Consider the following 27263-nt stretch of genomic DNA (forward strand, 5'->3'; position numbering starts at 1 on the left):
TATCGTAACATTTTCCTGCTTAAATAAGTGGGAGCTGGACTGAGAATGCTCTGTCTTGGCGCTCTTGCAGCCTTACAGGAGGAAGTGGAGTCTGTAGAAAACCCGAAGTGCGCACTGAATCAGAGGAAGTGTTGCACAATAGGAAGTGGTGGTGATTTTAAGTGCATGTTTGTTCCATGTTTTCAAAAACTCCACAATTAGCTCAAGTTTGACACAGAGGGTTAGGGCCACCATGTTACTGCATACTCACCGTGGCACCGGTGGCCTTACTGCTAATGTGAAACTTATTTTGCGTGATTCAATTTCTAATCAGCTAACACTAAAGGGAAGTAAAAGGTGACGTAAGTGTCACTGGACTCGGAAAGTTTGTTCCAGGATGTTTGTTCCTGTTGTTCAATACAATACTAGCTTGGTGTATGTATCTTAATGGCATTCATGGAGGTATAACCAGCAAGTTTGTTTTTACTTGATAAGTGACTGTAGAAACTCAATTGCAAACATTTGAATCAATAAATTTCTGTTGATGGTATTAATTATTTGACTTGGCTCTAGGTTTATCTGCTTGGTGAGACTGATGTGTGATGATGTTACTGTCAACTGTGTTTCAGAGGCTGACCTCTGCTGGAGGACTGTGACCCGGGGCCACCTGCCAGGCCGGGCCTCCCTGCTCCTGACTGACAGTCACACAGCTTCACTGCTGGTAGGTGCTGCTGCCCAGTCACTCCTGTAATCCAGTGGAATGAGTTAATCCCACTTGTTTCCAGTGCTAATCAACTTGTTTGCAGATTTTTTTTAAATTGAAGCATCATTTTCTTGATTGGGCTGATCTGCCATATTCTGACTTCTTTCAACGTATTTATACTTTCTTGTAAGACATGAAGCTTTTCACTTGTTTAAGAAAAACAGGATTTTAAGACTAAATATGAGACCACATGACTTGTTAAGATGGCAACTTTTTTGCAGTGTGCTCACACCACTACTTATGCCAACACTGACAAATTCCAAATTGAGCATTCACATACACGTTGCATGTAGGTCGCATACCTTGGGATCCGATTTTGTGCCGATTTGTGTCACACATGAGGGGAAAATTCAGAACTGGGACACTTGCAGCTGCAGTTTGAGCACAGGCTTACATCCCTCTTTATGGACGGCTGTGTGCCCCTGCTGGCCCGAATCAAATCCGGCTGAAGCTTCTCTCCTGTCGCACTGCTTTCCAGCTGTCTGTTTTAAATAGAGAAGAAATAATGGAAGGGAGTGGACTGCCTGCTCTCGCTGTAAAAATATCCTTAAAAAACTGAAATTCAGTGTGCTTTGTGATTGTTTTGAGTCTTGGTGCTCTGTTATTAGGCTTTTGATGCTTGAATGGAAGAAGCTTTTTTCATCAAGGTACACTGGAGATACAAAACATGCTACCACCATCCTAGCAAGGTTTTGATCGCCTGTTAAAATAGAGCAATTTGAATATAAGAGATGGTGATAAATGTATCCCGGTGACATAATTTAGAACTTCACTGGTTGGGTTTTGGTTTATTTGAAAATGAATTTGGGAGTTGTAGCCAGAGCATTGCTAACCAGCAGCTGGGGCACGCTGATGCAGACATGTCATTATGCAAGACTGCCTGTGGTGCACCTATGCCTATTATAGTCTTGATGTGCCGTGCTGTGGGTGTACGCGTAATGCCGGCTCAGGAAATGAAGTGCATTGTGGGCCATAAAAAGGAGTTGAGTAATGTAGGTGCTCCCGCTTCCTGTTCCCCAAGGCCAGTGTGTTTATGTAACTACAGCTCACTGGGTCACTACCTCACGTCCCCACATGTGAATATGAAACCCACCAATTGTGGTCGTATTAGTTTTTCATTTTGGTTAATTGTTGGCTGCTTTGTGCTGCTGACCAGTAGTGTTTATATGCGAAACCGCAGAGCCATTCAAATAGTTGTAGGCTTATTTGTTTGTGCTTGGGTTCTCCTTGATTTTAGGCCAATAATCTGTATTTTAGCCATGTGTAGTCTGTGTGGGCCATTTTTCCCCTGAAGCTGGGGTTTTGCTCTTGTTTCCTTTTTTAATATTTCCTCCTAAAAGCTAAAGCGGCTGTTATTTTACAGTCGGCTTGTCTGTCTACACCGCACTCCACATCATTTTATTTCCCTCTACTCACATGCCTGCCTGTTCCTGTTTATATTTTCCTCCCCTTGTCTCCTTGGAGATTGTTACCTTGACACGCCACTATCACCGGGCTTAGCTGTTGCCTTGGAATGTGCGAGGTTACCTGCTGTGCCTTTTTGACAGCTTAGCCTCCGTCGGTTCATATATAGAGCCGCTAAGTCAGTGTATCCCTAGGAGGTCTGCGCTGTGTTTATAGGCTAATGCCAAGCTGCTGTGATGCCTGGGTATAAGACTCAAATCCAGCGGCTTAGCCTGAATGGCAAACTATTTTAGTGAGTTGGCTGTACATGACCCTGTGGCAGAACAAGGAAACAGTGGAAGCGCTGCATAATAAACGGAGAATGGAGTCGAGTTAATGCTGCAGGATGAGTTTTGTGTGAATGTACAGGCTGGATTAGCCTCACTAAGTCAGGAGGAGGTGTGGTACAGTAGCCTGAGGTAACGCTTTTCTTGGCTCTGCTGCTACTGTATCATAGGTGAGTCAATACTGCCCTCAGCTGGCAGTGAACTCCAGGAGTACCATACCCTTAGCTGCACTGAAAACGATCATGTCTATGTTTAGCCCTCTAAGTTCACACACTCCTAAACTTGCCACTCTGTCCATTATTTTCCTTTCACCCTGGCAATTTTGAAGCAGGAATGGGAAAAATCGCACACAAAACAAAGGCTCAAATGCTATTTAACCAATTTACCTGGGAGAGGGTTTGCTAAAATAATCACAAGTGTTTGACGACATGCAAATATCAGTTACTCTCCTCTTGACTCAGCATATGGAAGCCGCACAGGCTCCCCACGAGTGCACACGTCGACTGAATAGGTAATGGGAGATGATATGTCTGAGTGGGTGTAATATGCAGAGTGGCTTGTTATGTCAGCTAAAAGCTCCCATCTTCTCCTCAGTGATATATTATTTATGCCACTGGAGGGCTGACATGCTGTATACCTTCCTGCTGGCTTCCCCTTGAGTTGCACATCAGACCGCCTGCGTTCCTGCTGCACAGCCTCAGTGCCGTGTCCGCCTGTTGAGTACAAAACATGGAATTATCATTCAGGCTACAGAAATGCCATTTGAAAATTTATCAGGTGGTTTGCAAAAAGGAGTCAGGTCCTTCCCTGAAATGAACACTGGGTGGTGCTATTGGTTCACTTTTTGTTGATGCCACCAGTCAGCCAATAGAACTGATGTGTTGACAAGATCAAGAAATTATGTTCTGTATAACTCATGCTGCAGTTTTGCAATGAATGAGAGTTTTTACAGTGAGAGTTCATTGTAACTGCTGAAAAATATCATTCAAAAGAACTTACTTTCAAAAATACTCTACTAATAGTCTTTCTTCTTTGTGGATATGCAAGGAGTATATTTCTGGACTATGATTTTAAAAATGAAACTAAGAAAGTGGTTTTGTTAGAGCACCTCCAACTAGTTATCTTACAAAAAATGCTCTAGTGCTGAATTATTAATGATTTTAATATTTTTTTATAGATTTGAAAATGATTATGTCTAGTGACCAGGTCCACACTCTCATATTTCAGTACAGAGGCTCCACTTAATTTTGCATCCTTTATTGCAATCAGCAGGGGAATAGCATTAAATAGTGTTATACTGCTCCCCTGTTGAGTGCAATAAAAAATGCAAAACTAAGTGGAGCCTCTGGACTGATAAATGTAAGTGCATAACTGTTTGCTGGACTTTTATAATTTTATATCACCTTATTACCTGATGAATATCATCAAGAGTATGGAAGGAGTTGGGCGTGGTGTATCTGTGTTTTCTTAAAATGACTTGAAGAGAAAATTTTATTTCTTTTGCATATTTTTGATGAGCCCATGTGCTATCAAATGAAAAATAAAAGCATTTATCATTGAGGAGCTGTAAGTATCAGGTTTGTGTGTCAGCATTGCATAGCCTGCAGCAAGTTATGACTGAATCTCTGGTCTATTGTGTGTCAATAGGTCTGTGTAAACAGGAAAATGGACGCAAGGAACATCACAGTGGTCATTAAAGTCAGCACAAAGCCTTTAATTGAATTGTGTTCTTAAACCTGAGCATACTTAAACCCCACATAATGATGGTTAGGGTTTGGGAGTGGTCTCCCCCACTGATCATGCCTTCTATGCATTACTCTTTTCATCCTCCAGATGGCAGTCACCTCTTTCTGAATGAAACGCCGGCACTCTTCTACCAAAACCCACCATCCCTCCAAAACCTCTGCGTACTCTGCTGTGCCCCACCCTAAATCCTGTTAGGGTAACATTGTGGAGGAAAAACATTATTTTGGCTGCTGGTACACTGCATTTTTTTTGTACATTTACCTTAAATGTACAAAAAATGTACCTTTTAATTCCAGGCTTTACTTTGCCTTCACTATCACCAATGTAAACCAGTCTATTCCAGCAGCACCTCAGGGTGCAGTGAGTGAGCGAGCAAGCGAGTGAGACTTAAAGGACGTTTTGAGGCATGTGAGTCACTCTCAAGTCAGAAGGTCACTCGAATAATGATGGTTCTGGGGTGTTTAGCAGAAGAATGTAGGGGATCTGTGAATGGGATTGTGAGGCAGCTGCCTGGATTGTGACACTGAGTCAACATGCAACCCCATGCCCCCATCTCTCCACCCCCCCAACCACCACCACAACCATCGTTTCCAAACACGCCCAACTGAGGAGTGAGAAAACTCAAGGACAGGGTGGGGAGGACTAGCTGGAGTAGTGCCATGCTTCTGAGGCAGAGACGTGCCCATTGCAGCTGATGCAGTGGAGGCTCAAAGCGTAAATTTGGGGTAGAGTTCTCACCTACCACATGGACTAGTTATATCTGCCAAAGCAGAACCTTCCAGTTTCTTTTAATCTTTTTAGAATATTGATCATCCTGCTTCCTCGAGATGATCAGATAGGCCTTTCATCAATCTATTTGCACTGATCCCAAATTACACATCAACCGAGCTGTCAGTATCTGATGTGCTCTAATGATATAAAGTGTCGTATTGATGTGGCTAATGAAGAGTGGCGCCGAGAGCCTCTTTTTTTTTTTTTACACAGCTCGATTTCAATGGAGCCTGCGTCATGGCGGACTCTTGTGTATGTGCCTGTTTCCATGGTTTCCAACTTTGATCAGGTGCAGTCCAAAGAGGAGGGCTTAGCTGAGGCTTAGGCTCCCACTTTCATCTTCCTCTGATCTTGTTTCTCTGGACAAACTGTTTGGTTTTCATCTGGTCATTTTCTGATTAGATTCATCACGGCTGCACCGGTGTTGATACAGAGAGCTTTAAAGGAGCTGTACTAGATGTTCAAGGGGGAGAACATTTTCTTGAAAGGAAGAACACATCCAGGCTGCTAGTAGTGCAGTAACATGGCAGGAAGTCAAGACAGCTGATATTGGAGTATTTGTAGTATTAGTAGTTTCAGTAGTATTACTGCCGGTTATTATGATTCTGCCATCCCGTAGTGCTGAGGTTTGTTTTGATTTGCCAGAATCTGGGTGAGGGGTGCATTAGTCGATGTTTACCGCGGAGCAACAACATAGAGGCGTGGCTATGGGGGTAATCAAGTTCACTCCATAAACAAACAAACGGCATAACCCGATCAAGACCCCCCCCGTCTCTCCCCCATTCACCATGTACCCCCCTAAGCCGTTTTCAGTCAGCTGGGTAGTATTGGTAAGAGATGGTAAAGGGGGTGAGGGGTGAGGAGGAGGAAAGGTTGGGTGTACGGGTTTGGGTGTGTGTGTGTGTAGGGTGGGGGTGCACATGCCAGCCCCATTTGGGAAGTGCTCCCCCATTTTCTGCCTGTCGAGTCGGGCCAGTGTCAGCAAGCTCCGGCGGGTCCGGCTCTGGCCGAGTGGGCTAATGCGATGTGGCGTGTCACCCGGGGAATCTGGGTCAAGTTTAAAGCTGCCTAGCTCTGCCCGCCTTTGCCGCAGTGTGACGCTCCGCAATCCCTCCCCTTCTACACACGCAAAACATCACGTTCAGCACACATCTCCACTCGCAATACTCTGACTCTCACTTTGAAAAAAAAAAATCAAATAATATAGAGTAATATGAGCTATGCAGTTTCCTCTCCAGCCCCACATAATCTCAGACACAAATACGCACACACGCACACTCTGCCTCTCCCCATCCCCATCCCCATCCCCATCCCCATCCCCCCTCCACGCCCCAGGCAAGCGCTCAGCCTCTCCACGGCGGTGCCCACGTGACACGCCGTGCTGTGTCTGCGTCTGGGTGGGGAGGGGAGGGCGTTGTTTTTCTTCCATAGTAAAGCAGCGGGGCACGTGGATCCTCATGCTGCAGCCTAGTAGTGGAATGTCAGCACTATCCCCCTCTCCATTAGCCGGCCATCACCCCTAGCAGTGTTTTTTTTTCCTGTTTTTTTTTTTTTTCTTTTCTTTTCTTTTTTTTTTTTTTAAACAGGACGTTGCCGCAGTGCTCTGTTTCAGCCGCTTCTCATCTCGGTGTGCTCTTAAAGAGAAGCACAGTGACTCTGAGACGCTAAAAGGCAGTGCCATCCAGAGGTCATACTGCTGCATGGGCGTGGCACTGTTTTGGTGTTTTTCACCACACAGGCTCCACTCTCATATTATTTTGCCAGTCTCTAAATATTTAGACTGTGGAATTTTTTTATTATTTCATATCCAGCATTTAGTATTTTTTTTTAGTGTTTTTTAGACTTGGCATACAACCCTCTGGTAAATACCACACTGATTAAAATATGTCAACATATCCTGACTTGATTTGAACATTGTGTTCATCCCTATTCTGATTTTATTTTGCATTTAAAAATAAAATGCTTATTTTGAATTTGCCTTGCTGCACAAAAATGGTCCATTTAAATCACTGAGTGCTCAGTGGTGGAGATAGATATTCCTCCACCGTCTTCAGTTGACTTCACTCCCTCACTAATCTGCTGTTTTTGGCGCATTACCTCATCTGTATTAATATATTCATGTGCTTTCAAGTCCTACTACTACTGTACTCTCTCCTCACCCGGAGCCGTCCTCTGATTGGCTGCTGAAATGTTTTCAATGGCACCAAATTTTTTTCGACTCCATGGATACAGCGAGCTGTTGGGTAGATCGGCTTAGCCAATGGGAGAGCTGCGCGGGCTCCTGGCTGTCAAGAGTCTACCCCCGGCCTTAGGAGCAGCCCTCCCCTCCTCGCTGTGAGCACGCGATCGCTCAGTAGGGGGGCTCAAAACAACAACAAGCCTGCCGTCATTCACTCCATGGTGCCCAGGACATGCCAGCACCCCTAGGTACTGTAAAGGCACTGAGGGAGGGGGGGGCTTGAATTCCTCCACCCATCTCTCTGACATCTCTCCACTCTCAGCCAGCACTTCTCAATCTCACCTCTCGACACACGGTCAATGACTGGTGAATGATGACTTTGAAAAGGAATGTTTGTTGGGAAGTTTATATTGACTACCAAGCCAGTGATGGTTAATATTTTCATATTTAACCTGTAAATGATGGATAAAATGTGAATATTAAGAAAGGCATTACTTACTGGTATAACAAAATGTAAAAACTGTAAAATGTGCTTTTTTTTCAGCAGGCTTGAGAATTCTCAGTTGGACTTTGAAATGCAGCCACACAAATCCCCGTCCTTAAAATGACCTCATTTCAAACAGCACAAGGGAGCAGCTCTGGGCCTTTGTGCCGCCAGTGCTCGCGTAAGCACAGCAAGCCCTGGCAGCGCTGCGAGCCAGGCTTAGTGTGTGTGTGTGTGTGTGTGTGCGTGTGTGTGTGTGTATGTGGCTGGAAGGTGGCAGTAGAAGACCGGGTGAGGCCCGTTGATGGGCAGGGCGAGCTCGGTGACAGCTCTCATCCCTCTTGCCTGTCCCCTTTGAGGCTGGCTCAGGTGCTGCGTTCCGACAGCCAGTGAGGTGTCAGTGTTGGTGCAGCCAAACATTCAGGTCACATTAGCGGAGGGTAATAAGACGAGGCTGGGCGAGGCAGGTGGGGCTTAGCAGGTGGTCGGAGGGTTTCTACAGGATGTTTAACCCAACTGTTTCAGTGATAATATTAACAGTGCTAATGATAATAATTAAGACCATTTATGTGCACATAACCTTTTGTATATTTACACTTAAACACTCATGTACTATTCATTAGTAATATTTTGCTTTTAAAACATGACCCACTGTTACATTTTTATATCAGGGATACAAATATAAATATCATCTTTGCCCCTCTCTCTGCTTCTCTCTCACTTCGCCCCTCATGCATTTTAAAACACTCCTTTTTTCCTCCATCTATTCCCCCACTGCTGAATGCTGAGTGGGTAGTTTGCTCTGTCGCAACGCCTCCCTGTCTCTCAGCTTTACCTGTGTTGGCATGATTTACTGTGTCACCACCAGCCCTCACTCACTCCGTCACTCTGGCTTTTCACCCGTCACTCATCCGGGGTGACATCTGTCTGCCAAAGTTTAACTTCATCACTATTCAGTGTTCACCCTGCCTCCACCCTCTGAAAAAATACATGCTAGCTCTCCTCTCTGTCACCAAGGGTTAAATCTGTCTGCGCTGATGGAAGCTGCCACGGTTTCTCTACAAACTGCTACAGATCTCTGACTCGTCATATGGCTGTTGACCTCTGTGTCTCTGCAGCACGAGATCGGCTCCGCGCTTTCGAGGAGTCGGAAGAGCGCTGGAGCAAAGAGCCTCGCAAGGCTGTCACTTCTCATTGCATAAGTCACAGCTGAGGTGTACATATATGTGTGTGTGTGTGTGTGTGTGTGTGTGTGTGTGTCAGTGGCATGCCTCAGCAGGGAAGGTGTGTGTGTGTGACAATGCAATCTGAATGTTGTTATAGAGAGGTCACAGATGTGACCCTCAGACTTGAGCTCTATGGTCTTCCTATTCCTCTTCTTCTTCCTCTTCAATTGACAAGTCAACCAATCAATTTATCACACAGTGGCAATTGGCGCAGCTCCTTGTTCAGTGGTATTTCAGTCCTCCAGGCACTGCTGGCATTTCAGTTGCTGACCTTGTGGTTAGAAGTTTGCTTTTCCAATTTCTTTTTACATTTAACACAGCCGTAGCCTTAAGATTAAAATCAAAGCTTCCCTTTTTTCTTTGCTGAGGCTTAAAACAGTTTTTTCGTCCAACATCCGTGGTGCCTCCGCCGGTCGTGAAAATCTAAAAAAATTAATCTTATCATTTCTGATCAGGTTGTGAAAAGTTTGAAAATTGAGGTAAGGAAGAATATTATTCCTCTGTTAACTTTTATAACAAAGAATTCATAAATTTTGATGGATTGATTTATTGATTCATTATTTATTTATTTATTATATCTGTATCAAACCCATTACTTCTACATCCTGGAAAGCGGTTTATCTTCAAAAGTTACATGATGAACCAGTAGGTATCCAAAAAAAAAAAAAAGAAGAAGAAGAAGAAGAAATTAAACCCACCAAAAATATTGCATTTTTCAACAATCACATCCTTCCCATCAAATAAAACTGCTACTCTCATATTTAGTCCTACCCCAACATCCTTTTTCAACAGGAGATATTTTCAAATTAGGGAAACAGTCGGCTTTCAAAATGCTGCTTCAGTGTGACCTTAAAATTTTATACCCACGGTCGTGCCATGCGTTTGCCGTGATTGCACTGATCAAGGGTTAAAAAAAAAAAAAAAACAGGATATGAGAGAGAGAGAGTTAGAGAGAGAGAGAGAGAGAATTTTGACATTTCAGTTTGTGCTCTTTTTGAGACACAGATTGTGTCAAAATCCAGATGACTTCTGGCAAAGAGGCAGAGATGGCTCCCTAGCCACAGGTTCCTGACCACTGGTATGATGTGTGTAATAAAGTGAAACAGATACAGAGAGGACAAGTCAAAGCTAAACTCCAACTACAAGTGGCTGCTGAGTGTCTCCCAAGTTTGCCTGAGGAAACAGGGTCGCTTATAGTCCAGAGAAGGAGGAAAACAGGAGATATAAGATAAGATATTCCTTTATTAGTCCCACAGTGGGGAAATTTCAAGCATTACAGCAGCAAAGTGGATAGCAAGATATGAAGCATTATTTACAGTATAAAAAGATAATAAATAGCAACAAGCAATATAAACACTATAAACAAGGAATATAGAAAAAAAATAGAAATATGAACAATTTAAACAACATAAGAAAATAACCTAAACCTGAGGAACAGCCCGCTCCGACGGAGTACTGCACTCTTCCAGTTTACTGTGAGCAGTACTCAATAGTACGGCCGAGTTGACAGTGCCATACGTCTCCACTTATGGAATGCATCATTTTGAACATCAGCTGAAGTCTAGTCAAGAAATGAAGGTGTGACAAAGAGGGAAACTTTGAAATGTCTAGCAGGTAAGAGCCCTGCGCACTGTACCAGTGTGTGCGCTTGGCAGTTGTGTGTGGTTTAGTCTCTTTCCAGGTGCTGAGCGACCGTCAGCCTCACTGGTTGTACAGCGCTGTGAAACAGCCCGAGGTTTAGGTCCCACACAGGTTTTGACATGACGTCTGCACCATTTTCCTAGAATTTGGCTAATGGTTATCCCAAAGAAATGTGTGGCTGAATAGAGTGATAATGTAGCTTTCTGCCTCATGGTTTTCTCACTTTGTGCCTTTTGCTCTGTGTGAGTTTGTGTGTCTGCATGCTGCTACAGTATGACGAATGTTGCTGTGTTTCTACACCAGTGTGACTGGGCCTGAGCCACATGGATCTTTGGCTGAAAACGTCAACATTGATATTACGACAATATCGAAAAGAATGACTATTGGTGCATTGATAGCTTATTTACACACAAAAGATTTCTGACAAACATTCATTACTAATGTGGATATGATGGCCAAGCAGGTAGAAGCAAACAATAGGATAGCTAAAACAGTCTAATAAATTCAGCAAATTGCATTTCTTTATTGTAATGCAGTCTGTATAACAAGGAAAAGACAACACTTGTGTTACATCACGATTTTATGATATCCAAAATCCCACACACTAGTTGGTCTCATATCAAGATGTTGATATAATTTTGATTTTTGATTTATTGAGACGATGTTTTTTAAATATATAGCACGACCTGGTCCACATATAAACAATAGGTGCCATGAATAAAATTAATAACATCCCATGCTTATCTTACAGTTCTTCTAAGCAACTTTCCTTATACTTTACAAGTTTAATTGGATGTGGCCTATTATGTGCAGCAAGCAACTACCTACTTTGTGTGTAGATGTGAACATAGATTAATTATAGCTGATTTCCCTGAGGAGGCTTGTGAAGTGGATTGCTTTGCATACAACTGCCTGTAACTGCCTGAGATTGCTGGGAAGCAACTTAGTAAAGCAGAAACCCCACACGTGTTTTTTTTTTATTTTTGGGAGGTGGTTGTGCTGTTTTGGTTCGACATCTGGTTGGCAAGGGACTGGGCACAGGAAACCCACAGGAGGTCCAAGGGGAACGCCGGTGTCTGTGAGCGGCGGGCACATCTGGGGCACTAGGCCACTGAGTTCATACAGGCACCAGAGCAATGAAGCAGAACAGGAGTTGAGGTGCCATGGATGCAGTGGTGTGGCCGCTGTGTGTGTTGACACCGTATGACTCCCCTTTCACCCACCCACCTGATGACCTGATCTCACAAGTGTTGAATGATCGCGTCTATTAATTATTTCTCTCTCCCTCTCTCTCTCTCTCTCTCTCGGCAGGTATTGTAACATGGGGAACCTCCTGAAAGTTTTGACTTGCACAGATCTGGAACAGGAGCCCAATTTTTTCCTCGATTTTGAAAGTAAGTTTACTTAAAACGATCGCTTCCCTCTCCCGATATCGATCACATGAATATCTTAAGCGTGACATTACAAGCTCCAATCTCTACTGTGAGTCTTTTCACCCCCACTTATCTTCTACGCCGTACACTTCCCAGAGGCGTAGGAATCAAATGCACAAGTACAAGCCTCGGCGCTCTCCATCATCCTGCCTCTTCCATGCCGGAGTGTGTGTGGAATATCAATCAGGGCAGCAGAGCCCCCCTCCTCAAATGTAAAGCCCTGAAGTTCAGTGTGTGTGTAGCCAAAGGCCCCCTCATCGCGGCTTGATCCTATACCGTAGTTTTCTCTCACTCAGCAGACAGCAAGCCCCAGAGAGTGAACAGTACCTTCAGCAGAAAGAATATTCTCATACTAGTTCTGGGTGGTGTGTTTTTAAAAGTCATACCACAGTATTTATCAATATTCAGCATGCCATGGTGGTGTAACTTTTTCTGTAAACTTTATTTTTTTACGTGACTGCTACCATGTTACCGCCATGCTATTTTCAGCATGTGTTTATTTATTGAAATCAGTCTTCTGAATAAGTCCTAAATGAAAAATGATGATCTCAAATGAAAAATACTGCTTATACTTTCATATGGTTTGCAAAAAACAGGCTGTAGCTGCCAGTTTGAGTTGTTCTGCAGGGCATTGCCTCTGCTGGGGAGCTAGAGTTTGCTACCATCCTCACACTTGGCACCATGCTTTTGCTTGAGGCGGTGGAAGAGGTTTGCAGTATTGCACCTCTTCCTCGCCACTTCTCACAGGCAGACTTGACGAACAACTTGGGTCCGCTTCACAACCGGCACTCTCAAACCGAATCGGCTCCATACAATAAAAGCGACATAACCTTCTTCATTTGTCTTCTCTCATCTCGCTCCCGGTTTTTCTACCACGCTTCCAGGAGAGTGGGCGGGGTCAAGGCTGAATGGGAAGCAGTGGAGAAAGAGAGAAATGATTTCAGTGAATTATTTTCCTATACATAGAGTAGTTGCATTTAAAATAATAAAAAAAATATATTGGATTTTTCATAATGTTCATCAGAATTCATCTATCATACTGCAGAATTTGATTTATCACCTAGCGCTATCTTGTAGCGTATGCTGCTTTGGGGAATATGGATTAGATGCAGCCCAGCAGGTGTGCCCTGTTAACCTCCGTGCTGTTTGTGTCCACTGCAGATGCTCAGCCCACAGAAGCGGAGAGAGAGGTGTGGGACCAGGTGGACGTGGTGCTGAAGGACGCAAAAGGGATCCTGGACGAGCTGCAGGCGTACAAGGGAGCAGGCCAGGAGATCCGAGAGGTGCAAACATACCTCATCTTCACAAGTGACCTCTCTTGGGGAATAGTTCAATTAATTTTGCATAATTAATCAACAGAATATCACAGTTACAGTGCTGTTTTTTTTCCAGCATTGAAAAGTGTCTCAGACGTTGAGGTATTCTGGTTCAGTGCATGGACTGTAGCCAACAATTGCTGCAGTCAAACTCAGAGTATTTTCATATCAGTTTTGTCTTATTTATTTGCAGTTATTATAAATAATTATTGCAATCCAAGCTGGTACAGCCATTTCTGTACAGGGGTGGACAAAATAATGAAAATAACCCTACAATTCTCTCACATCGCTTTAACTTTGAAGTAACAAAACTCTAGTTACAAAGGGAGCAAGTGACTCATTAAGTTGAAAGCCAATTAGCAGTGTGTTTGGGGTTTTAAAAGGATCTAACACTCACAACCTTTATGTGTGAGCTTTCAAAGCATAATGGGGCAACTAACAGAGATCCAAAGAGGCTTAATAGTTGTTGCATGAATTTTGAAGCACTGCTCACACAAAACGCAATAATATTGTAACTGTACGCCGTTAATGAACAAACTGCATTAGCAAAGCAGGACCGTGGTCTCAAATTGAAGCCCATCAACAAGGACAGATGAACACTAAACATGACAAACTACAGCCTGAAACGAGTCAATGCCTCCGTTACACAGTCTCAACAAACGCTGGATCAGAAGCTTCTTAAAGTACGTGTTTATGGCAGGGTTGGCCTTTGGAGGCCGCTCACACCCAAAGCTGGTGCATGAGGATGCGTAAGTTGCTGTGAGGACCTTGGACATTTGAGCAATGAAAAGATCCTGATGAAAACATCTTTAACCCTTTTTCATCCATTGGGAGAGATTTACATTTGGAGAAAGCTAAGGATTCCTTCAACCTGCCGTTTCTGTTGCTGGCTGTTAAACTCGGTGAATATGCAGTGGTTTGGGAAACTATCTCATTGGAGCCATTGGGCCCAATGGTTGTTATGCATGGTTGTGTAAAGCTCAGTGATTGAAACAGTTTCACAGGACAAGTTGCACCCTACTGAGCAAAAACTGTTCCCTCATGATTTTCCCTTATGCTAAGATGATAGTGTTGCTATCCATGCTGCTAAATAAATGCAAGAGCATTGCCATAAATACCAGGATGACAGTAAATGCCTTCCATCTCCTCTGCAGTCTCCAGATCCTTGAAGCTTTATGAGAAGCTTTGGAGTGCACATACTTTTTCAGTCTCCTTCATACCTCAAAGAACTTGGGGCTGCCCTTGAAAAAGCATCCAAGGTCACACTGCATTGTCCGGGGCTTTTAAAGATCAGGATAAGGCAAAAGATGCCTTCAGCTTCAGTACATACTTGATATTCATATATTGTTAAGTGGTTATATTTTGTCCACCCCCTGTACTTGCAATACTGTGTTTTTATTTTTATTTTTTTCCCCAAAGAATAGCATGAGATTCCGAGAGAAGTCTGCTTGAATGAAGTGTCGCTAAATAAGTGGGTCTTCAAGTGGAATTCTCTTCATTTGACTACAGTCTAATATCATTAGTTGGATTTTTTTCAACTAATGATATTAAATTTAAACATATATATATATGTATATATATATATACATACACATATGTATTTTTTTTTTTTTTTTTTATCAAACTAGACTAAGGGTCTTTTTTGTATTTGTATTCTCAGGCGATCCAGAATCCAAATGATGAGGCGTTACAGGAGCAGGCGTGGGCGGCTGTGGTCCCCTTGGTGGGGAAACTTAAGAAGTTCTACGAGTTCTCCCAGAGATTAGGTTTGTATCTGACTGAACCACTGGCTGCATGCAGAGGAATTTTATTATGTAAGCTACCCAGTTTAGACCAAGAAAAATTATATAAGTTGAAAGAGAGAGAAGTCATCAGAGGTCATGAGCTGGATTAGAATTCAGTGTTGAAAATGGATGATATGCACCTTAGTCCACTGAGTCACTTGGAAATCCCAGGGTGCCTTGCTCTGAGCTGTCAGACATTTGGTGCACTTTGAAATTTTGAGCCTGTATGGTAGCTTAAAGGAAGTGAGCCTCGGTCCTACACGTAAAAGGTTATTGATACGGCCGCTGCACTCCTTTACTATACATTACAGAGTATGGACACAACCTCCTTTCGTGACCTTAATTCTTTGCATGTGCATCTGCAGTATTGGTTGCTGAGCTGCAAAAATTAACACACATGCTCATACATACATGCATCTTACACATATACACACACACACCGAAAACCCCTACAGCCTTTCATTCATCAGCATGCTGCTTGCCTTGCACTCTGCACTGACCTCTGTGTAATATGGGGCTATAGGCTGTTTCATTAGCATGGATATGTGAAGGGGGGCGTGGGGTTAAGCTCAGTGCTCCCTGATCTTCTTATGACCCTGAGGCTGGGGGACATAGCACGCCATGCCTCGCTGACTCCAGTCCCGTAATCCCAGTTATGGCGAAGGTAGTCAGTGGAGGCTGTGGGGGCCGGCCCGCCACGGCTGTTACGTAATGAAGTAGGTCACCACCCCGCCTTGGCTGCTGTCTGCTTCCCTGCCCTGACTTCAGGCTTCTGGGGCCGCGATGGCCTCCACAGCCCCCTGCCTGGCCTGATATGGATGAAGCTCAAGGACCTTTCACTCGAGGCTGGTTAAACTCTCTGCAGAGCATAGCTACCAGCCTTGAGATGGAAGATGGGCAATGTCATGGAGGGTGGGTTATGCATGTAGCTTTGCATGTGAAACACTGGGAAATACATCCTCTGGAGTGATGTCTTTCTCCTGTTTGTGATCCAACTGTTAGGTCTTTCATTTAGACCAAAGTTTTAACATTTCTGACTAAACAGAATCAATTGATTGTCCACACACACACACACACACACACACACATATATATAGGATGCAAAACATGTTTTTTACTGTGCTACATGATGCAAATTTGAATTTGAGTCAGTCTGGTGCTTCATTGATGGTCGGGCCTCAAGTGAATTCCCGCCATGCTCTGACCCTCCCCTCTCGAAGAGAGGAGTGCCTACGTGCCCGCATTCTGCTTGCCTGCTCTGCTGTGACCTGATGAGATCCGACATCCCCCCCTTCCCCCTCCGACTTCAGACATACTAAAGTGGCTCATTTCTGATGGTCTGAAAGCAGCTCCATCTTAACTTCTGTTTTGACTGGGACAGGAAGAAAAAACTGCACTACTAAGGCCATTTTTAATCAGGCGCTTCGCTGCAAACGCTGGCCCAAGCAGATGGGAGTCATTACTGAATGGCAAACGTGCTCAATTTACCGCACTGCACTGCCAGCTCTCTGTCCGTCTTCCAAAAACTCCCTCAACGATTATCTTAAGTAGACAGCAGCCTGAATCAGACCTTTTCTCTGTGATGTTGACATGCTCTCTCATATGTAATCGACAAGAATTGTAAAACACACTTGGAATAAATAACTGTAGTACAAGTTTAGAAGTTAGTGATGCCGTGCAGGCTCATTGCATCAGATGTTTACAGGATTATGTCATGATTGAAGCCTCTATTCAGTGTCTAGACTCTGAAATCTGAATACTGTCTGCATCTATAAATAAAATTTCCCTCTGGGCTTTGAAGGTTTTCTTTTTTAACTGGATGTTGTGAACAAGGCCTGGCTAGGCAATAATGTTACTTGCTTGGCAGGTGTTAAATATATTTTTTTCTTAAGCTTTTCCTCATTTCTCTGCCTGTACCCTCTCTGCATACTTAATTATGGATCTATAGGAATACCATGTCAAGATATAGCACGGGCTTTGTATTTACCTACTGTCAAAACAATGAGTGTAATCCTGGCTGAATGAGTCCCCTGCCCCCCTATTTCATGCCAATGAGATAATTAGGCTCATGTCTGGTCTCCATCTGAGCTGGAAAGCCTCTCTGCAGCCCCCCAACCCCCCACCCCCAACTGGCACTGGGCCCTGGGCAGTTTGGGCACCACCACTGCCCCATTATCTGTTTCTGCCTTAATCAGGGCACTTCAGCTGGCTGGCATTTTGAAGAACTGAAGTGTAGTACACCATTCATACAGCTGTGGTTGTGATCCACATAAAGAGCTATTCTTCAGCCTTCGCCACGTATAGAACTTGAATTGGTCTTGGTACTTTGAACCCGACCCAGCCATGGCAGAGAAAATGTTGTCCGAACCCAACTGGACCCACCAGCCAGAACAAAACGTTCACCACGATTCTGGCTGCAAATCGACAAAATTGTATGATCCTGACCACCACCACCCAGAGCCTTAATAAAACCTGACATTTATATTGGAGACATTTATCTTTAGGCTACTCATTAACTGTAGTCTTATTAGCCCTATGTAGCGCCTGCTGCCTTCAGATTAACATATATGGATGGATGAAAAATCTAAATTTAACATTAGACTACATCAGTCAAGTCCACTCAAAATCCATCCAAAAAATTGCACTTAAATGGCACTTAAATGAATTCTATCATCTGTCAATACCTTAAAATAACATATGTATGTCCAATATCCATTAAAACCTGGCCTGATGGGATAGGACTTTTGAGCCCTGTTGGGTTCAGGCAGCCATCTCAAGCTTTAGCCACATACCTATATGAGTATGCAACAAAGCATTTTTAGACTCTTGGGGATTGTTATTGATTTTTTTTTTTTTTAACTGGGTAGAGACCTGGTAGAGATGCATGTACTGTGCCTGTCTGATAAGGAACAAGTGCTCTTTAAATGTGAAAGTACCGGCTGATGTGTGTTATATCGGCGACATGCATGTGTGCGTGTCTCACTTTGACAGAGGCAGCGCTGCACAGCCTCCTGGGAGCTCTGACCAGTGAGACGTATGACGACACCACTCAGCACCTGGAGCGGGAGCAGGCCCTAGCCAAGCAGTTCGCCGAGATCTTGCACTTCACTCTGCGCTTCGACGAACTCAAAGTAAGACGCCGCCTCCGTTTCTCCAAACTATCCTTAATTTCCCTCCGTTCGTTGTCCTCCGTTCGGTCCCCGCCTCATCTTTGCTGTAACTGTTTGATCTTTATGTAAACTGTGCACTTGTCCTGTGATGTGAGCCAAACCACTTAGTAGGCCAACAAGCTGCTGATACCCTCTAATTAGTTTTTAGTGCTGTGTGATGTTAAACTACAGCCAATGATCATTAACATTTCATTGTGACCTTGATACCCTCTTGGTGTTTGTGATATAGTGGATGTCAGTAGAATATGAAGTAGGTTCTATTGCAGGGAAAAAAGTTCACAAAGTGTTGGTGTCCCTGATGTTAGTGAATCTTACAGTGGAGATGTTGGAGGGGAAAGATCTCCCAGGATGCATGTTTTTCTGGCTTAAGAACGGCATCTCCCACTCCCCAGAAACTGCTAAGGAGCGTTCTAACAAACACCACGGATTAATACATGGGTGTTGGTTGAATGCTCATTGTCAGAAACATAATTGTACGAGCGCTCATCTTATTAGACAGTGGATGAGCCGGTTCCCGTAAATCCCCGCTACGCTCTCAGCCCTTAGACACTTAAAACGCACCTCGACGCCCCCAGGCACTCTGCTGCGACGTCCCAATTAGTGCCCACTACCCAGGCTGGCAAGATAAAAGCATGAAGGTAGGGGGTACAAGGTGGCATGCCAGGCCTATTCATCAATCTTTCACTCCCATCCGTGCGCTTCTGACCTAGATATAGTGTCTGCACAGCTTACAGCCCCTCCCTGGTGCAGCCGCCTGTCTCTCCTGGCATTAAGTGGACACAGACTGAGTACCAGTCTATTGTGGCAGGATTACCCTGCTGCCAGTATAGCTTTCACTGTAGCAGGCTAATGCAGGAATGAAGATAATTAGTCAAATGACGAGCCCGCATTGGTGGATGTTGTCGGTGACACGTGAAGGCGGGTTTCTGGTTGTCCAGCTCCTGTTGAAGGGGTCGGTTTGGTGATTTATATTTCATAGGAAGCGGTGTCAAAGCAATTAACTGACTCCTGCGGCTTTCTGTCTGAGGCTTTGAGTGTGTAAATAATATCAGAGAGCCACTGTCTGCTCCAGCCAGCAGGGTCACGCCCACGCTTGTCCACTGACCCGACTGGGAGCCCGGCTCTCCCTCCTCCTCAGCACCCTATAACCCAGCCTGTGAGTTTTAATGAGAGCCTGTATCCCTTTTGTCAGCCTTGTAGTTGTTGACCCTCTTGTCACAAAATGCATTGATGCGCGGCCCTCCTGTAAAGGGGAAACAACCAAAATTCCCCTGACAAGGCAGCGGAGATGTGGACGCAAGGGGGATGAATGTCAGTGGATGAAGACCCAGTTCCGCAAATGAAATTGTATTCGTATCTGTGTTCTCTTCATGTCAGCCGCCTCCCCCTTCAGCTATGTTTCTGCCTTGTTTGCTAAAACAACCTGTCATGATGATGGTGTGTTTGATCCAGTACTGAATGTCCTGCTGCAAGCTGTGCCACCTACCAGCAGACAGGGAATGAATTTGTCTCTCTCCCCCTCTCTCTCTTTCTCTGTCGTGTTCTGGGAGGCTCCGTATTAAAATGCATATTTTAACGCTATTCTTTTCAGATGACAAATCCTGCCATTCAGAATGACTTCAGCTACTACAGGCGAACCCTGAGCCGCATGCGGATCAACAACGTACCGGTGAGCACATCAAACGTGTCTCCTCTCTTGAGGTGGGAAGGTGATGTAATAACTTAAAAGGATATGACTTGACTTTGGCACGGTATCTGCTAATTGCCCAAAGTGAGAGGAGTCTACCAACTTCTATATAAAGCTCAGGGTAATGCACATGTTGATCATTTCAGCAGAATTTTTGAAAAATAGTGAAAAATACCATGCAATTAACACTGGAACGTTGACTTTTACCTTTGCCTTGTCATAATAAAATAGAGCAGACAAAGCTGTAATAATCCTGAGATATTTCACTCAGCTAAGGAAAAACGGTCAACACATTTCTGTCTACATACTGTAACTGTAGCTACAAATCAACAGTGACTCTTAACCATAATCATTTACTGTCTTGGATGTCTAATAAATGAACACCTATGTTCAAGATCAATTAATTACCATTTTAATTCAGCATGAATAGCACGCAGTCAAGGGTGGCCACATCAAATCACATAAAACGGCGTAATGCAAAAAGATGATTGCAGAAATTATTGTAGTACTATTGTTATCATCCTAGTATGGGGGTAATTTTGTATTTGTATTCCTTTTAACTTTTATGGCTTCAGCCGTGTTCAATTTCTATACGAGTGCATCATCATGACCTGTTTCCCTTTTGCACATTCACGGTCTGTGATGATTAAAGCCATCAGTACTCATTATCACGCGACTACACTTGGCCTGCATCTTGTTGCTAGCAGTAATGGTGGAGGAAGGGTTTTTTTTCTTTTTTCTTTTTTTAGATTATTCATGCAGCCTCTGAGTCAGGAGGTGTGCGGCAGGCAGAGTCTCACACCAGGAAGTTGGAGCCCCACAGGCGCTTTCAGGGAGTCTGAAACGCAAAGTGGAGTGCTGCATACCAGCAGAATCTAATCTCAAATCAGTATCAGTAGTGTGGCTCAAATCCTCCAGAGATATAACACCACCTTATTTCAGGTCATTGTGGTTTCCATACAGTAGATAACAACCTCGGAGATGTAGTAACAGAAGGAAAACCCCTACACTTCTCCTTGGTATCTGCAAGTCGCTGCAACATGGTTCATGTAACAAGATCTAATTTCGGTCTTTTGTTTTGCGCTGTTCCCCTGTAGTGTGCATTTGCTAAAGGTTAATTGCTGCGCAAATAATTTTTTTGGATCAAATGACATCAAAAAGGAAGTGACTCATTCAAAGCTGCTCATGTGTTTGGTGTTTTCTATAGGAATTTTTAGATATTAAACTGAAAGACCAACTCATTCTCCAATAACAGTGCATGCCCCACACTTCACCCGGCACGTGTGCCCATATATTTTCTTTGGCTTCAAGGACATCTGAGAGGTACTTGGTGCAAGAAAGTGTTATATTTCTCATTGTGCCACGTGCGAGCTGAATGAACTGAAACTGCCTGATGTCCTCAAGACGCACATCTTTTAGTTTTGACCCGCGTGACAGGAAGTTTTATTCACCGCACCAGAATACGCCATTAGGCAAATGGGCCCAGACAATCCGCTTGTCACTGCTAAAGGGTTCTGAGGCAGGCCGTCTCGCTCACAGCCGCGTTTTAGTCACCACCCAGACAATTGAATCATTGAGACATTTTAGATGAAACACATCTGTCCCTGCGGTAAACAGTCTTTCAGTTCATGTGTCATCTTTTTTTTTTTTGTATTTGAATTTATTTGAAATTGCGGGAGATTATTCATATTCTCTTTGTGTTCTCCTTATAAAACAAAGGCGGACTGGAGGCAGGAAATGTCCCTGTTATTTTTTAAATATGCAGACGGATGTAGAACACGCTGTTCAATAGGCGCCACTGTCCTTGTTATCCACCCAGCGTCTTCAGCGTGTCATTTGCTCTGATGGATAAAGGCAACAAGGTGGTTAGTAAAGAGACCCCCACCCCCCCCCTTCAACCACAAAGCTGGGGTTCAAACCAGTGTTAAACAAACCATAAACCCTACTGAAGTGCTCTTGGGCAAGACACTAAATCCCATTGAGGTGCAGCCTCACCTCCGTCCTCTGTGGAGGGGAAAAGAGAAGAAGAAAATTTCCGATTGGTTATCATTGAATTAACTGTAATAATGTTGTTATTATTGATGATTTTCAGGCGGAAGGTGAGAATGAAGTGAACAACGAACTGGCCAATCGGATATCCCTGTTCTACGCTGATGCCACGCCCATGCTGAAGACATTAAGTGACGGCACGACAAAGTTTGTATCGGAGGTAAGAACAACTGACACCTTTTTACATCTCTTCTTAAAATAACACAAAGCCTACCTTTCAACCCAGCGTTTTTCTTTTTACCCTGTTTCTCATATTGCATTTTGTATTCTTACTATTTTTACTATTTTTTTCTATACTTTGTGTTATTTACTGCAATTATCCCTCTGCAAGTGCGTCACTGATTTTGAGCCTTACGCTTTACATTCATTCTCACTTTATGTTTTATGTTACACCTTAATATGAAGCCCTTTTTAACACTGGCTGTGAAAAATGCTCTATACTCAGATTAATATTTTATCATTATAATAAACTGTGACAGAGGTATCTCGGTCTCACTTGCTGGACCTACTAAATATTAAATGTATACACCATAGCAGTGAATCATGTGAACAGCTCTGCAAAGGCCCGCTGTCACTTACATTTTTCTACTTTTTTATGTTTTCTTTCTAGAATAAGAACTTGCCTATCGAGAACACGACAGACTGTTTAAGCACAATGGCGAGTGTCTGCAAAGTCATGCTGGAAACACCGTGAGTGTCGTCCTGTTGAACTTTCATCGGCAGATCGGCTTCATTTGTCTCTCAGCGCCTTCACGTGTGTGATGTTTTGATGTTTCGTGTCTTCGCAGAGAATACCGTAGTCGATTCACCAGTGAGGACACGGTGTCTTTCTGTCTCCGGGTGATGGTGGGTGTCATCATCTTATACGACTACGTGCATCCTGTCGGTGCCTTCGCCAAGTCCTCGAAAATCGACGTGAGTACGGCCTCGTTTGCTCCGTGACCTCTGAATATTTCTGCTCTGAGTCCGTCTAATGGTCACTTTCTGCTCCACAGATGAAAGGCTGCATCAAAGTCCTCAAAGAACAGCCTCCTAATAGCGTAGAAGGCCTTCTCAACGCTCTCAGGTGAGGCTTATCTGTGTATCGAGTCAGCACAGTTAAATTATATTCCTCCACTGAAGCCCAACAAGGGTTCATGTGACCCTAACCTGTAAGCACACTTTTCTCTTATCAGCCGTGGCTTTGAGCGAAAAGGAGAAATCTGCCACCGTTTTGTCGCTGCTGTTATGAGTTCATTTACTCACAGCCTCCCTCCACATCGCCTTTACGCCTCTGTTTCAGCACCATGACTCATCGTTTGCTTAGTCCTGCAGGGATTTGGTCAGCTGAGTTTAGTGTTGTATATTGAACCCTTTGCGCTGAAACCTCCTCATAAAGAAGCTATTACTTCTGACACCTTGTCCCCTTAACATCCTCCAAATTTAAGTGGCTCACAGCCGCTCGAGCTGACAAGGCCATTTCTGCGGCAGCCTCTCATCTGTATCTCTCCGTGCGGCAGCCCGAGGCACGCTGGCGCTTCTCAGTCGCGTGCGGTCACTTGCATGCTAAGATCTCCTTCCTGTGATCGCATACAGTATCACATTGTGGCAAAAAGAGGCTGCACGGATCTGACAGATGGTGACAAAATATTTTACATGTATGGAAAGATGGGTCACATTCTGGCGTACGAGTCGCTGATGTCTCCCTGCCTCGTCTTATCACCCGCAGGTACACAACCAAGCATCTGAATGATGAATCAACCAACAAGACTATCAAGAGCATGCTGCAGTAGGACTGAGCTGCTACCACTGCTTGCCTCACAACCCGCTGGGGAGACCCCGCTCTCCTGAATGATGTCGGTGCACAGAATGTTTTTTGCTTTTTTTTTTTTTTTTTTTTTTTTTTAACCGAATAAGAGCTGCAGCTCCACCCTCTTTTATAATGCAAAATGCTACTGCCATTATGAACGTCTTTTTCCGTGCCAAAAAGATGTTGCTGAGATGTAATGTTTTCGAGAAACGCCATACGACAAGTGGCAGCTATGAAAGCATTGTGGATCCTCTGGTGTTTTTAACATGTCTTGTTTTTCCCTATATAAGGGACGGGAGTGCTTTGACTTGAAAATTTAAAAAAGAGATATATAGAGAAGTATATATTATTTTTGTTTGATTCGTTATTTAATATTACATCCTCTGCATGATGAATGATGTCCTTTTTTCTCTCTCTCTATTTAAAAACTAATGGTTCAGTTTAATTTGTCTGCTCAGTTGTGCATTAAATGTTTTTTGTTATTGAAATGGTACTTGTCAAAATGAGATTAAGAGTACTGTTTGTTTTATATTTTTTATAGGTTTTAATTTGTGCATTTTGTCTCTTTTTTCATAGTTGTGTTGTATTTTTCATTTGAAAACTTTAAAACTGTGATGTGTGCAAATCAAATTAAAATTGGGAGGCTGTACTGTAAAATGGACAGTATGTTGCGGCTGGAAAAATTAAAAGGAGAACTCTTGTTTTCTACAACTGACTCTTTGTGTTTGATCTCCCGTCTCTTTATCATCTCAGCACGGCAGTGAGGAGGGTTTTTTTTTTTTTTTTTTTTTTTTTTTTTTTATTGCAGAGGTTTTGATTTCCCTCATCTCGCATACATCATGCAGTGAGCCGGAGCCAGAAGAGGTCGCCATTTCTTTAATCTCACCATTTGATTCAACAAACTGCATGAAACATACATGGCTCCTCACGGGCAAATTTTTTACTCTATAAAATGAGATCAGCTCCCTTGGCAAATAAGAAGCCAATATGTAAGTTAATATGGAGGGTGTAGGAGTGACTGGTTCCAGTCTCACACCAGGTACTTAAATACAGTTATTTAGTTTAATGAGGTGTCTCTCTGCTGCTTTGATCTACTCCACTAATCACTAAGAGCAGAGCAAGAACAATCAGCCAGCTTTTTGTTTGCAATGAAACAGCTTTGTCTTTGAAAACCAATGTGTTACAAAAAACATGTACAACGGGTACATGTTTTTTGTAACATGTATTAGTGATCCGCTCACTTGAGTGTGCCTCTGCGTTTTGAGTTGTGCCCCTTTTGCTTTTATGGCCGTCTAGTCTAGTTAATGGCTCATTAGGACTCATCAGGGCATGATCAAAATGACAAGTGTTCATCTTTCCTTATGGAAAGCTTTTCCGGATCCATTAATCATTTCTCTGGATCCTCCCTGGACATTAAGGCTGCTCCTTGTTCTCATCTCATCCTTCAGTGAGAATGAAAAGCACCCAACAAAACCCCTTTGCAATTCTTCAGTCTCCTAACCTTCCTAGTTTTTTTTTTCTTTCTTTTTTTCTTTTGATAACATTTCAGAGTGAGGAGGAAAGTGAGAAGGGGGCTACTCTTGGGTGGGCACTGCAGCACTATCTGCAGAACTTCTCAGGGTCAAAGAGAGAGAGGGGAGAGAGAGAGGAAACGGAGTGTAGATGGGTGTGTCCCTGGGCTCTGCAGCATCACTGCACTAACAGCCTTGGAAAAGGGAAGGGAACGGAAGGGAGTGAATCAGGGAGACTAAAGGAAACAAAGTGGTCTGGTCTTGTGGGTCTTGAAAAGTCCAGGCAGATTGGTGAAAATAGGAGTGAGCAGCAAAGCCGTAGCTGGTCTGGGGTTTTGTTTTGGTGAATGAGTGCAGTTTAGATGCAAAATATATGACACAGTTGTGGAGCACGCAGGCAGTACTCACAGAATAGCTGCTCGTCACCCTGACAACCTTTCAGCGGGCAGCAGCAGCTCGCTCTGCTCCGGCTGCTCTCCCACTGTGACCCTCAATGCAGAAGCTCTCGCTCCCCTCTCATCCTGTATCTACAGTAGCGGCAGCCTCTGCAGGGACAGACGGCAGCACTGACATCCAGATGAATGAATCCTTTCTCAGGGGGGAGTTACATTTAATCCAACACTAATCTAACCTCACATTAACCTTTCCCCTCAGGTGTTTGGACCAGGATTTGACTGATATGGGATTTTAAAACTAATACTAATTGTGATTTTTTTTTTTTTTTAATTAAATTATTTTTCGGCCGACACTGTCAATAGCTGATGAGTTGTGCTGATATGCAATATCTAAATTACTATTCAAAAAATCTCTATTCATCTCTAGAGTAAATCTCTTTGATGAACTGTTTGAAAAAAAAATTGCAAATGCAAAATAAAAAGATGAAAGAGATACGATATTAGTTGAACAATATTAAAAATCTCAAAAAAAGGCAAAAATAAATAAATAAAAAAAAAAAAGAATTATCTAAAGAATTATCTCTTTGATTTCCCAGACAGGGAAAACATGGACACACCAATATCCAACCCCACCACCACCCCAAAAAAAAAAAAAATTGGCAATCATGGTGTCGCATTCTGGAAGGTGTGGCTGCAGCCTAAAATTTATCAATAAAGGTTTTTGACCAGAAGATTACCAGTCTGAGTTGCTTTGCTCGACAAAATCTATGCAGGGAAAGTGAGTGATAAATGCTCACTAAAGGAGGAGCAGCAGCCGCTTTGCTGTTCAGCTCCCTGGTGTAATAATAATGTTATATTCATTGATCCTGGGCAGGAAATTGTCTGCATGGAGGTCAGAGGTCAGGGTCTGCTAAAGAAAAGCAATCCCTGTCGAAGATTCAGGGTCTTGCTCAGGGATTAAGTGGGAAGCACCAACCTGGGTGCTCTGGTTGAAAGATGATCTCCCTACGCAAAATGTACTGTGCCGTTAGGACGTGCGACATTGCTGAAAAAGTGCACAGATGCTGAATAAATCTGGATAAATCAACCTTTTTTTAATGCATCTTTAATTAAAGGATAAATTCAAATTTCTGACTGGCGTTTTACATTCTCAGGCATTCCCAGGCCAGGCGGGAACATCGTCCAGGACATGAGCCGGGCGGGCGTCCCACCAGAGGGAACGTGTGCTGGCACACAGGCGTCCTGATCCAAACCCCCCCCCCTCCCTTCTTCCCCATCCCTCCTTCCCAAAAGGATGAAAGCTCCCCAGAGGAAGTGAATAATGATGTTGGTCACACCTTAACAGCGAGAAACGTCTCTTTCTCATGACCCCGATCACTCAGAGGGCTTTGGGAGACTTGTCACCATGTGGCTTACATTGTCACAGCTCTGCTAGAAAGGATCCGAACTCGCTGCTGAGGCAAATATTTCACGATGGCTGAAAGGCTGTATGACAGACAGTGAAAGGATAAGCAGAGATGAAAGGGAGTGCTTCCTTATGCCCTTTAACTGTATGAGAAAACATGCACATTACAGTTGGCGCGTTTTGCTTTGCAACACTCAACTGACAG

General features: G+C 43.6%; 1 protein-coding gene across 3 annotated transcripts in view; it reads left to right on the forward strand.

Annotated features, from left to right (window-relative positions):
- The window catches only part of fam49bb (family with sequence similarity 49 member Bb), a 39331-nt gene extending 14876 nt beyond the window's left edge, over window positions 1-24455 (forward strand). For all 3 annotated transcript variants that reach the window (XM_030078911.1, XM_030078909.1, XM_030078910.1), the window contains 11 exons: window positions 609-700; window positions 11831-11913; window positions 13114-13235; window positions 14929-15034; window positions 18044-18183; window positions 19814-19891; window positions 22002-22118; window positions 22569-22648; window positions 22747-22873; window positions 22954-23024; window positions 23667-24455. In XM_030078911.1, the coding sequence (XP_029934771.1) occupies window positions 11841-11913; window positions 13114-13235; window positions 14929-15034; window positions 18044-18183; window positions 19814-19891; window positions 22002-22118; window positions 22569-22648; window positions 22747-22873; window positions 22954-23024; window positions 23667-23730 (978 nt within the window). In that variant the 5' untranslated portion in view covers window positions 609-700; window positions 11831-11840 and the 3' untranslated portion in view covers window positions 23731-24455. The remainder of the gene's footprint in view (window positions 1-608; window positions 701-11830; window positions 11914-13113; window positions 13236-14928; window positions 15035-18043; window positions 18184-19813; window positions 19892-22001; window positions 22119-22568; window positions 22649-22746; window positions 22874-22953; window positions 23025-23666) is intronic.
- The last annotated feature ends 2808 nt before the right edge of the window (window positions 24456-27263 follow it).

Source organism: Myripristis murdjan, chromosome 20 (genome assembly GCF_902150065.1).
Source record: "Myripristis murdjan chromosome 20, fMyrMur1.1, whole genome shotgun sequence".
Classification (NCBI taxonomy): Eukaryota; Metazoa; Chordata; class Actinopteri; order Holocentriformes; family Holocentridae; genus Myripristis; species Myripristis murdjan.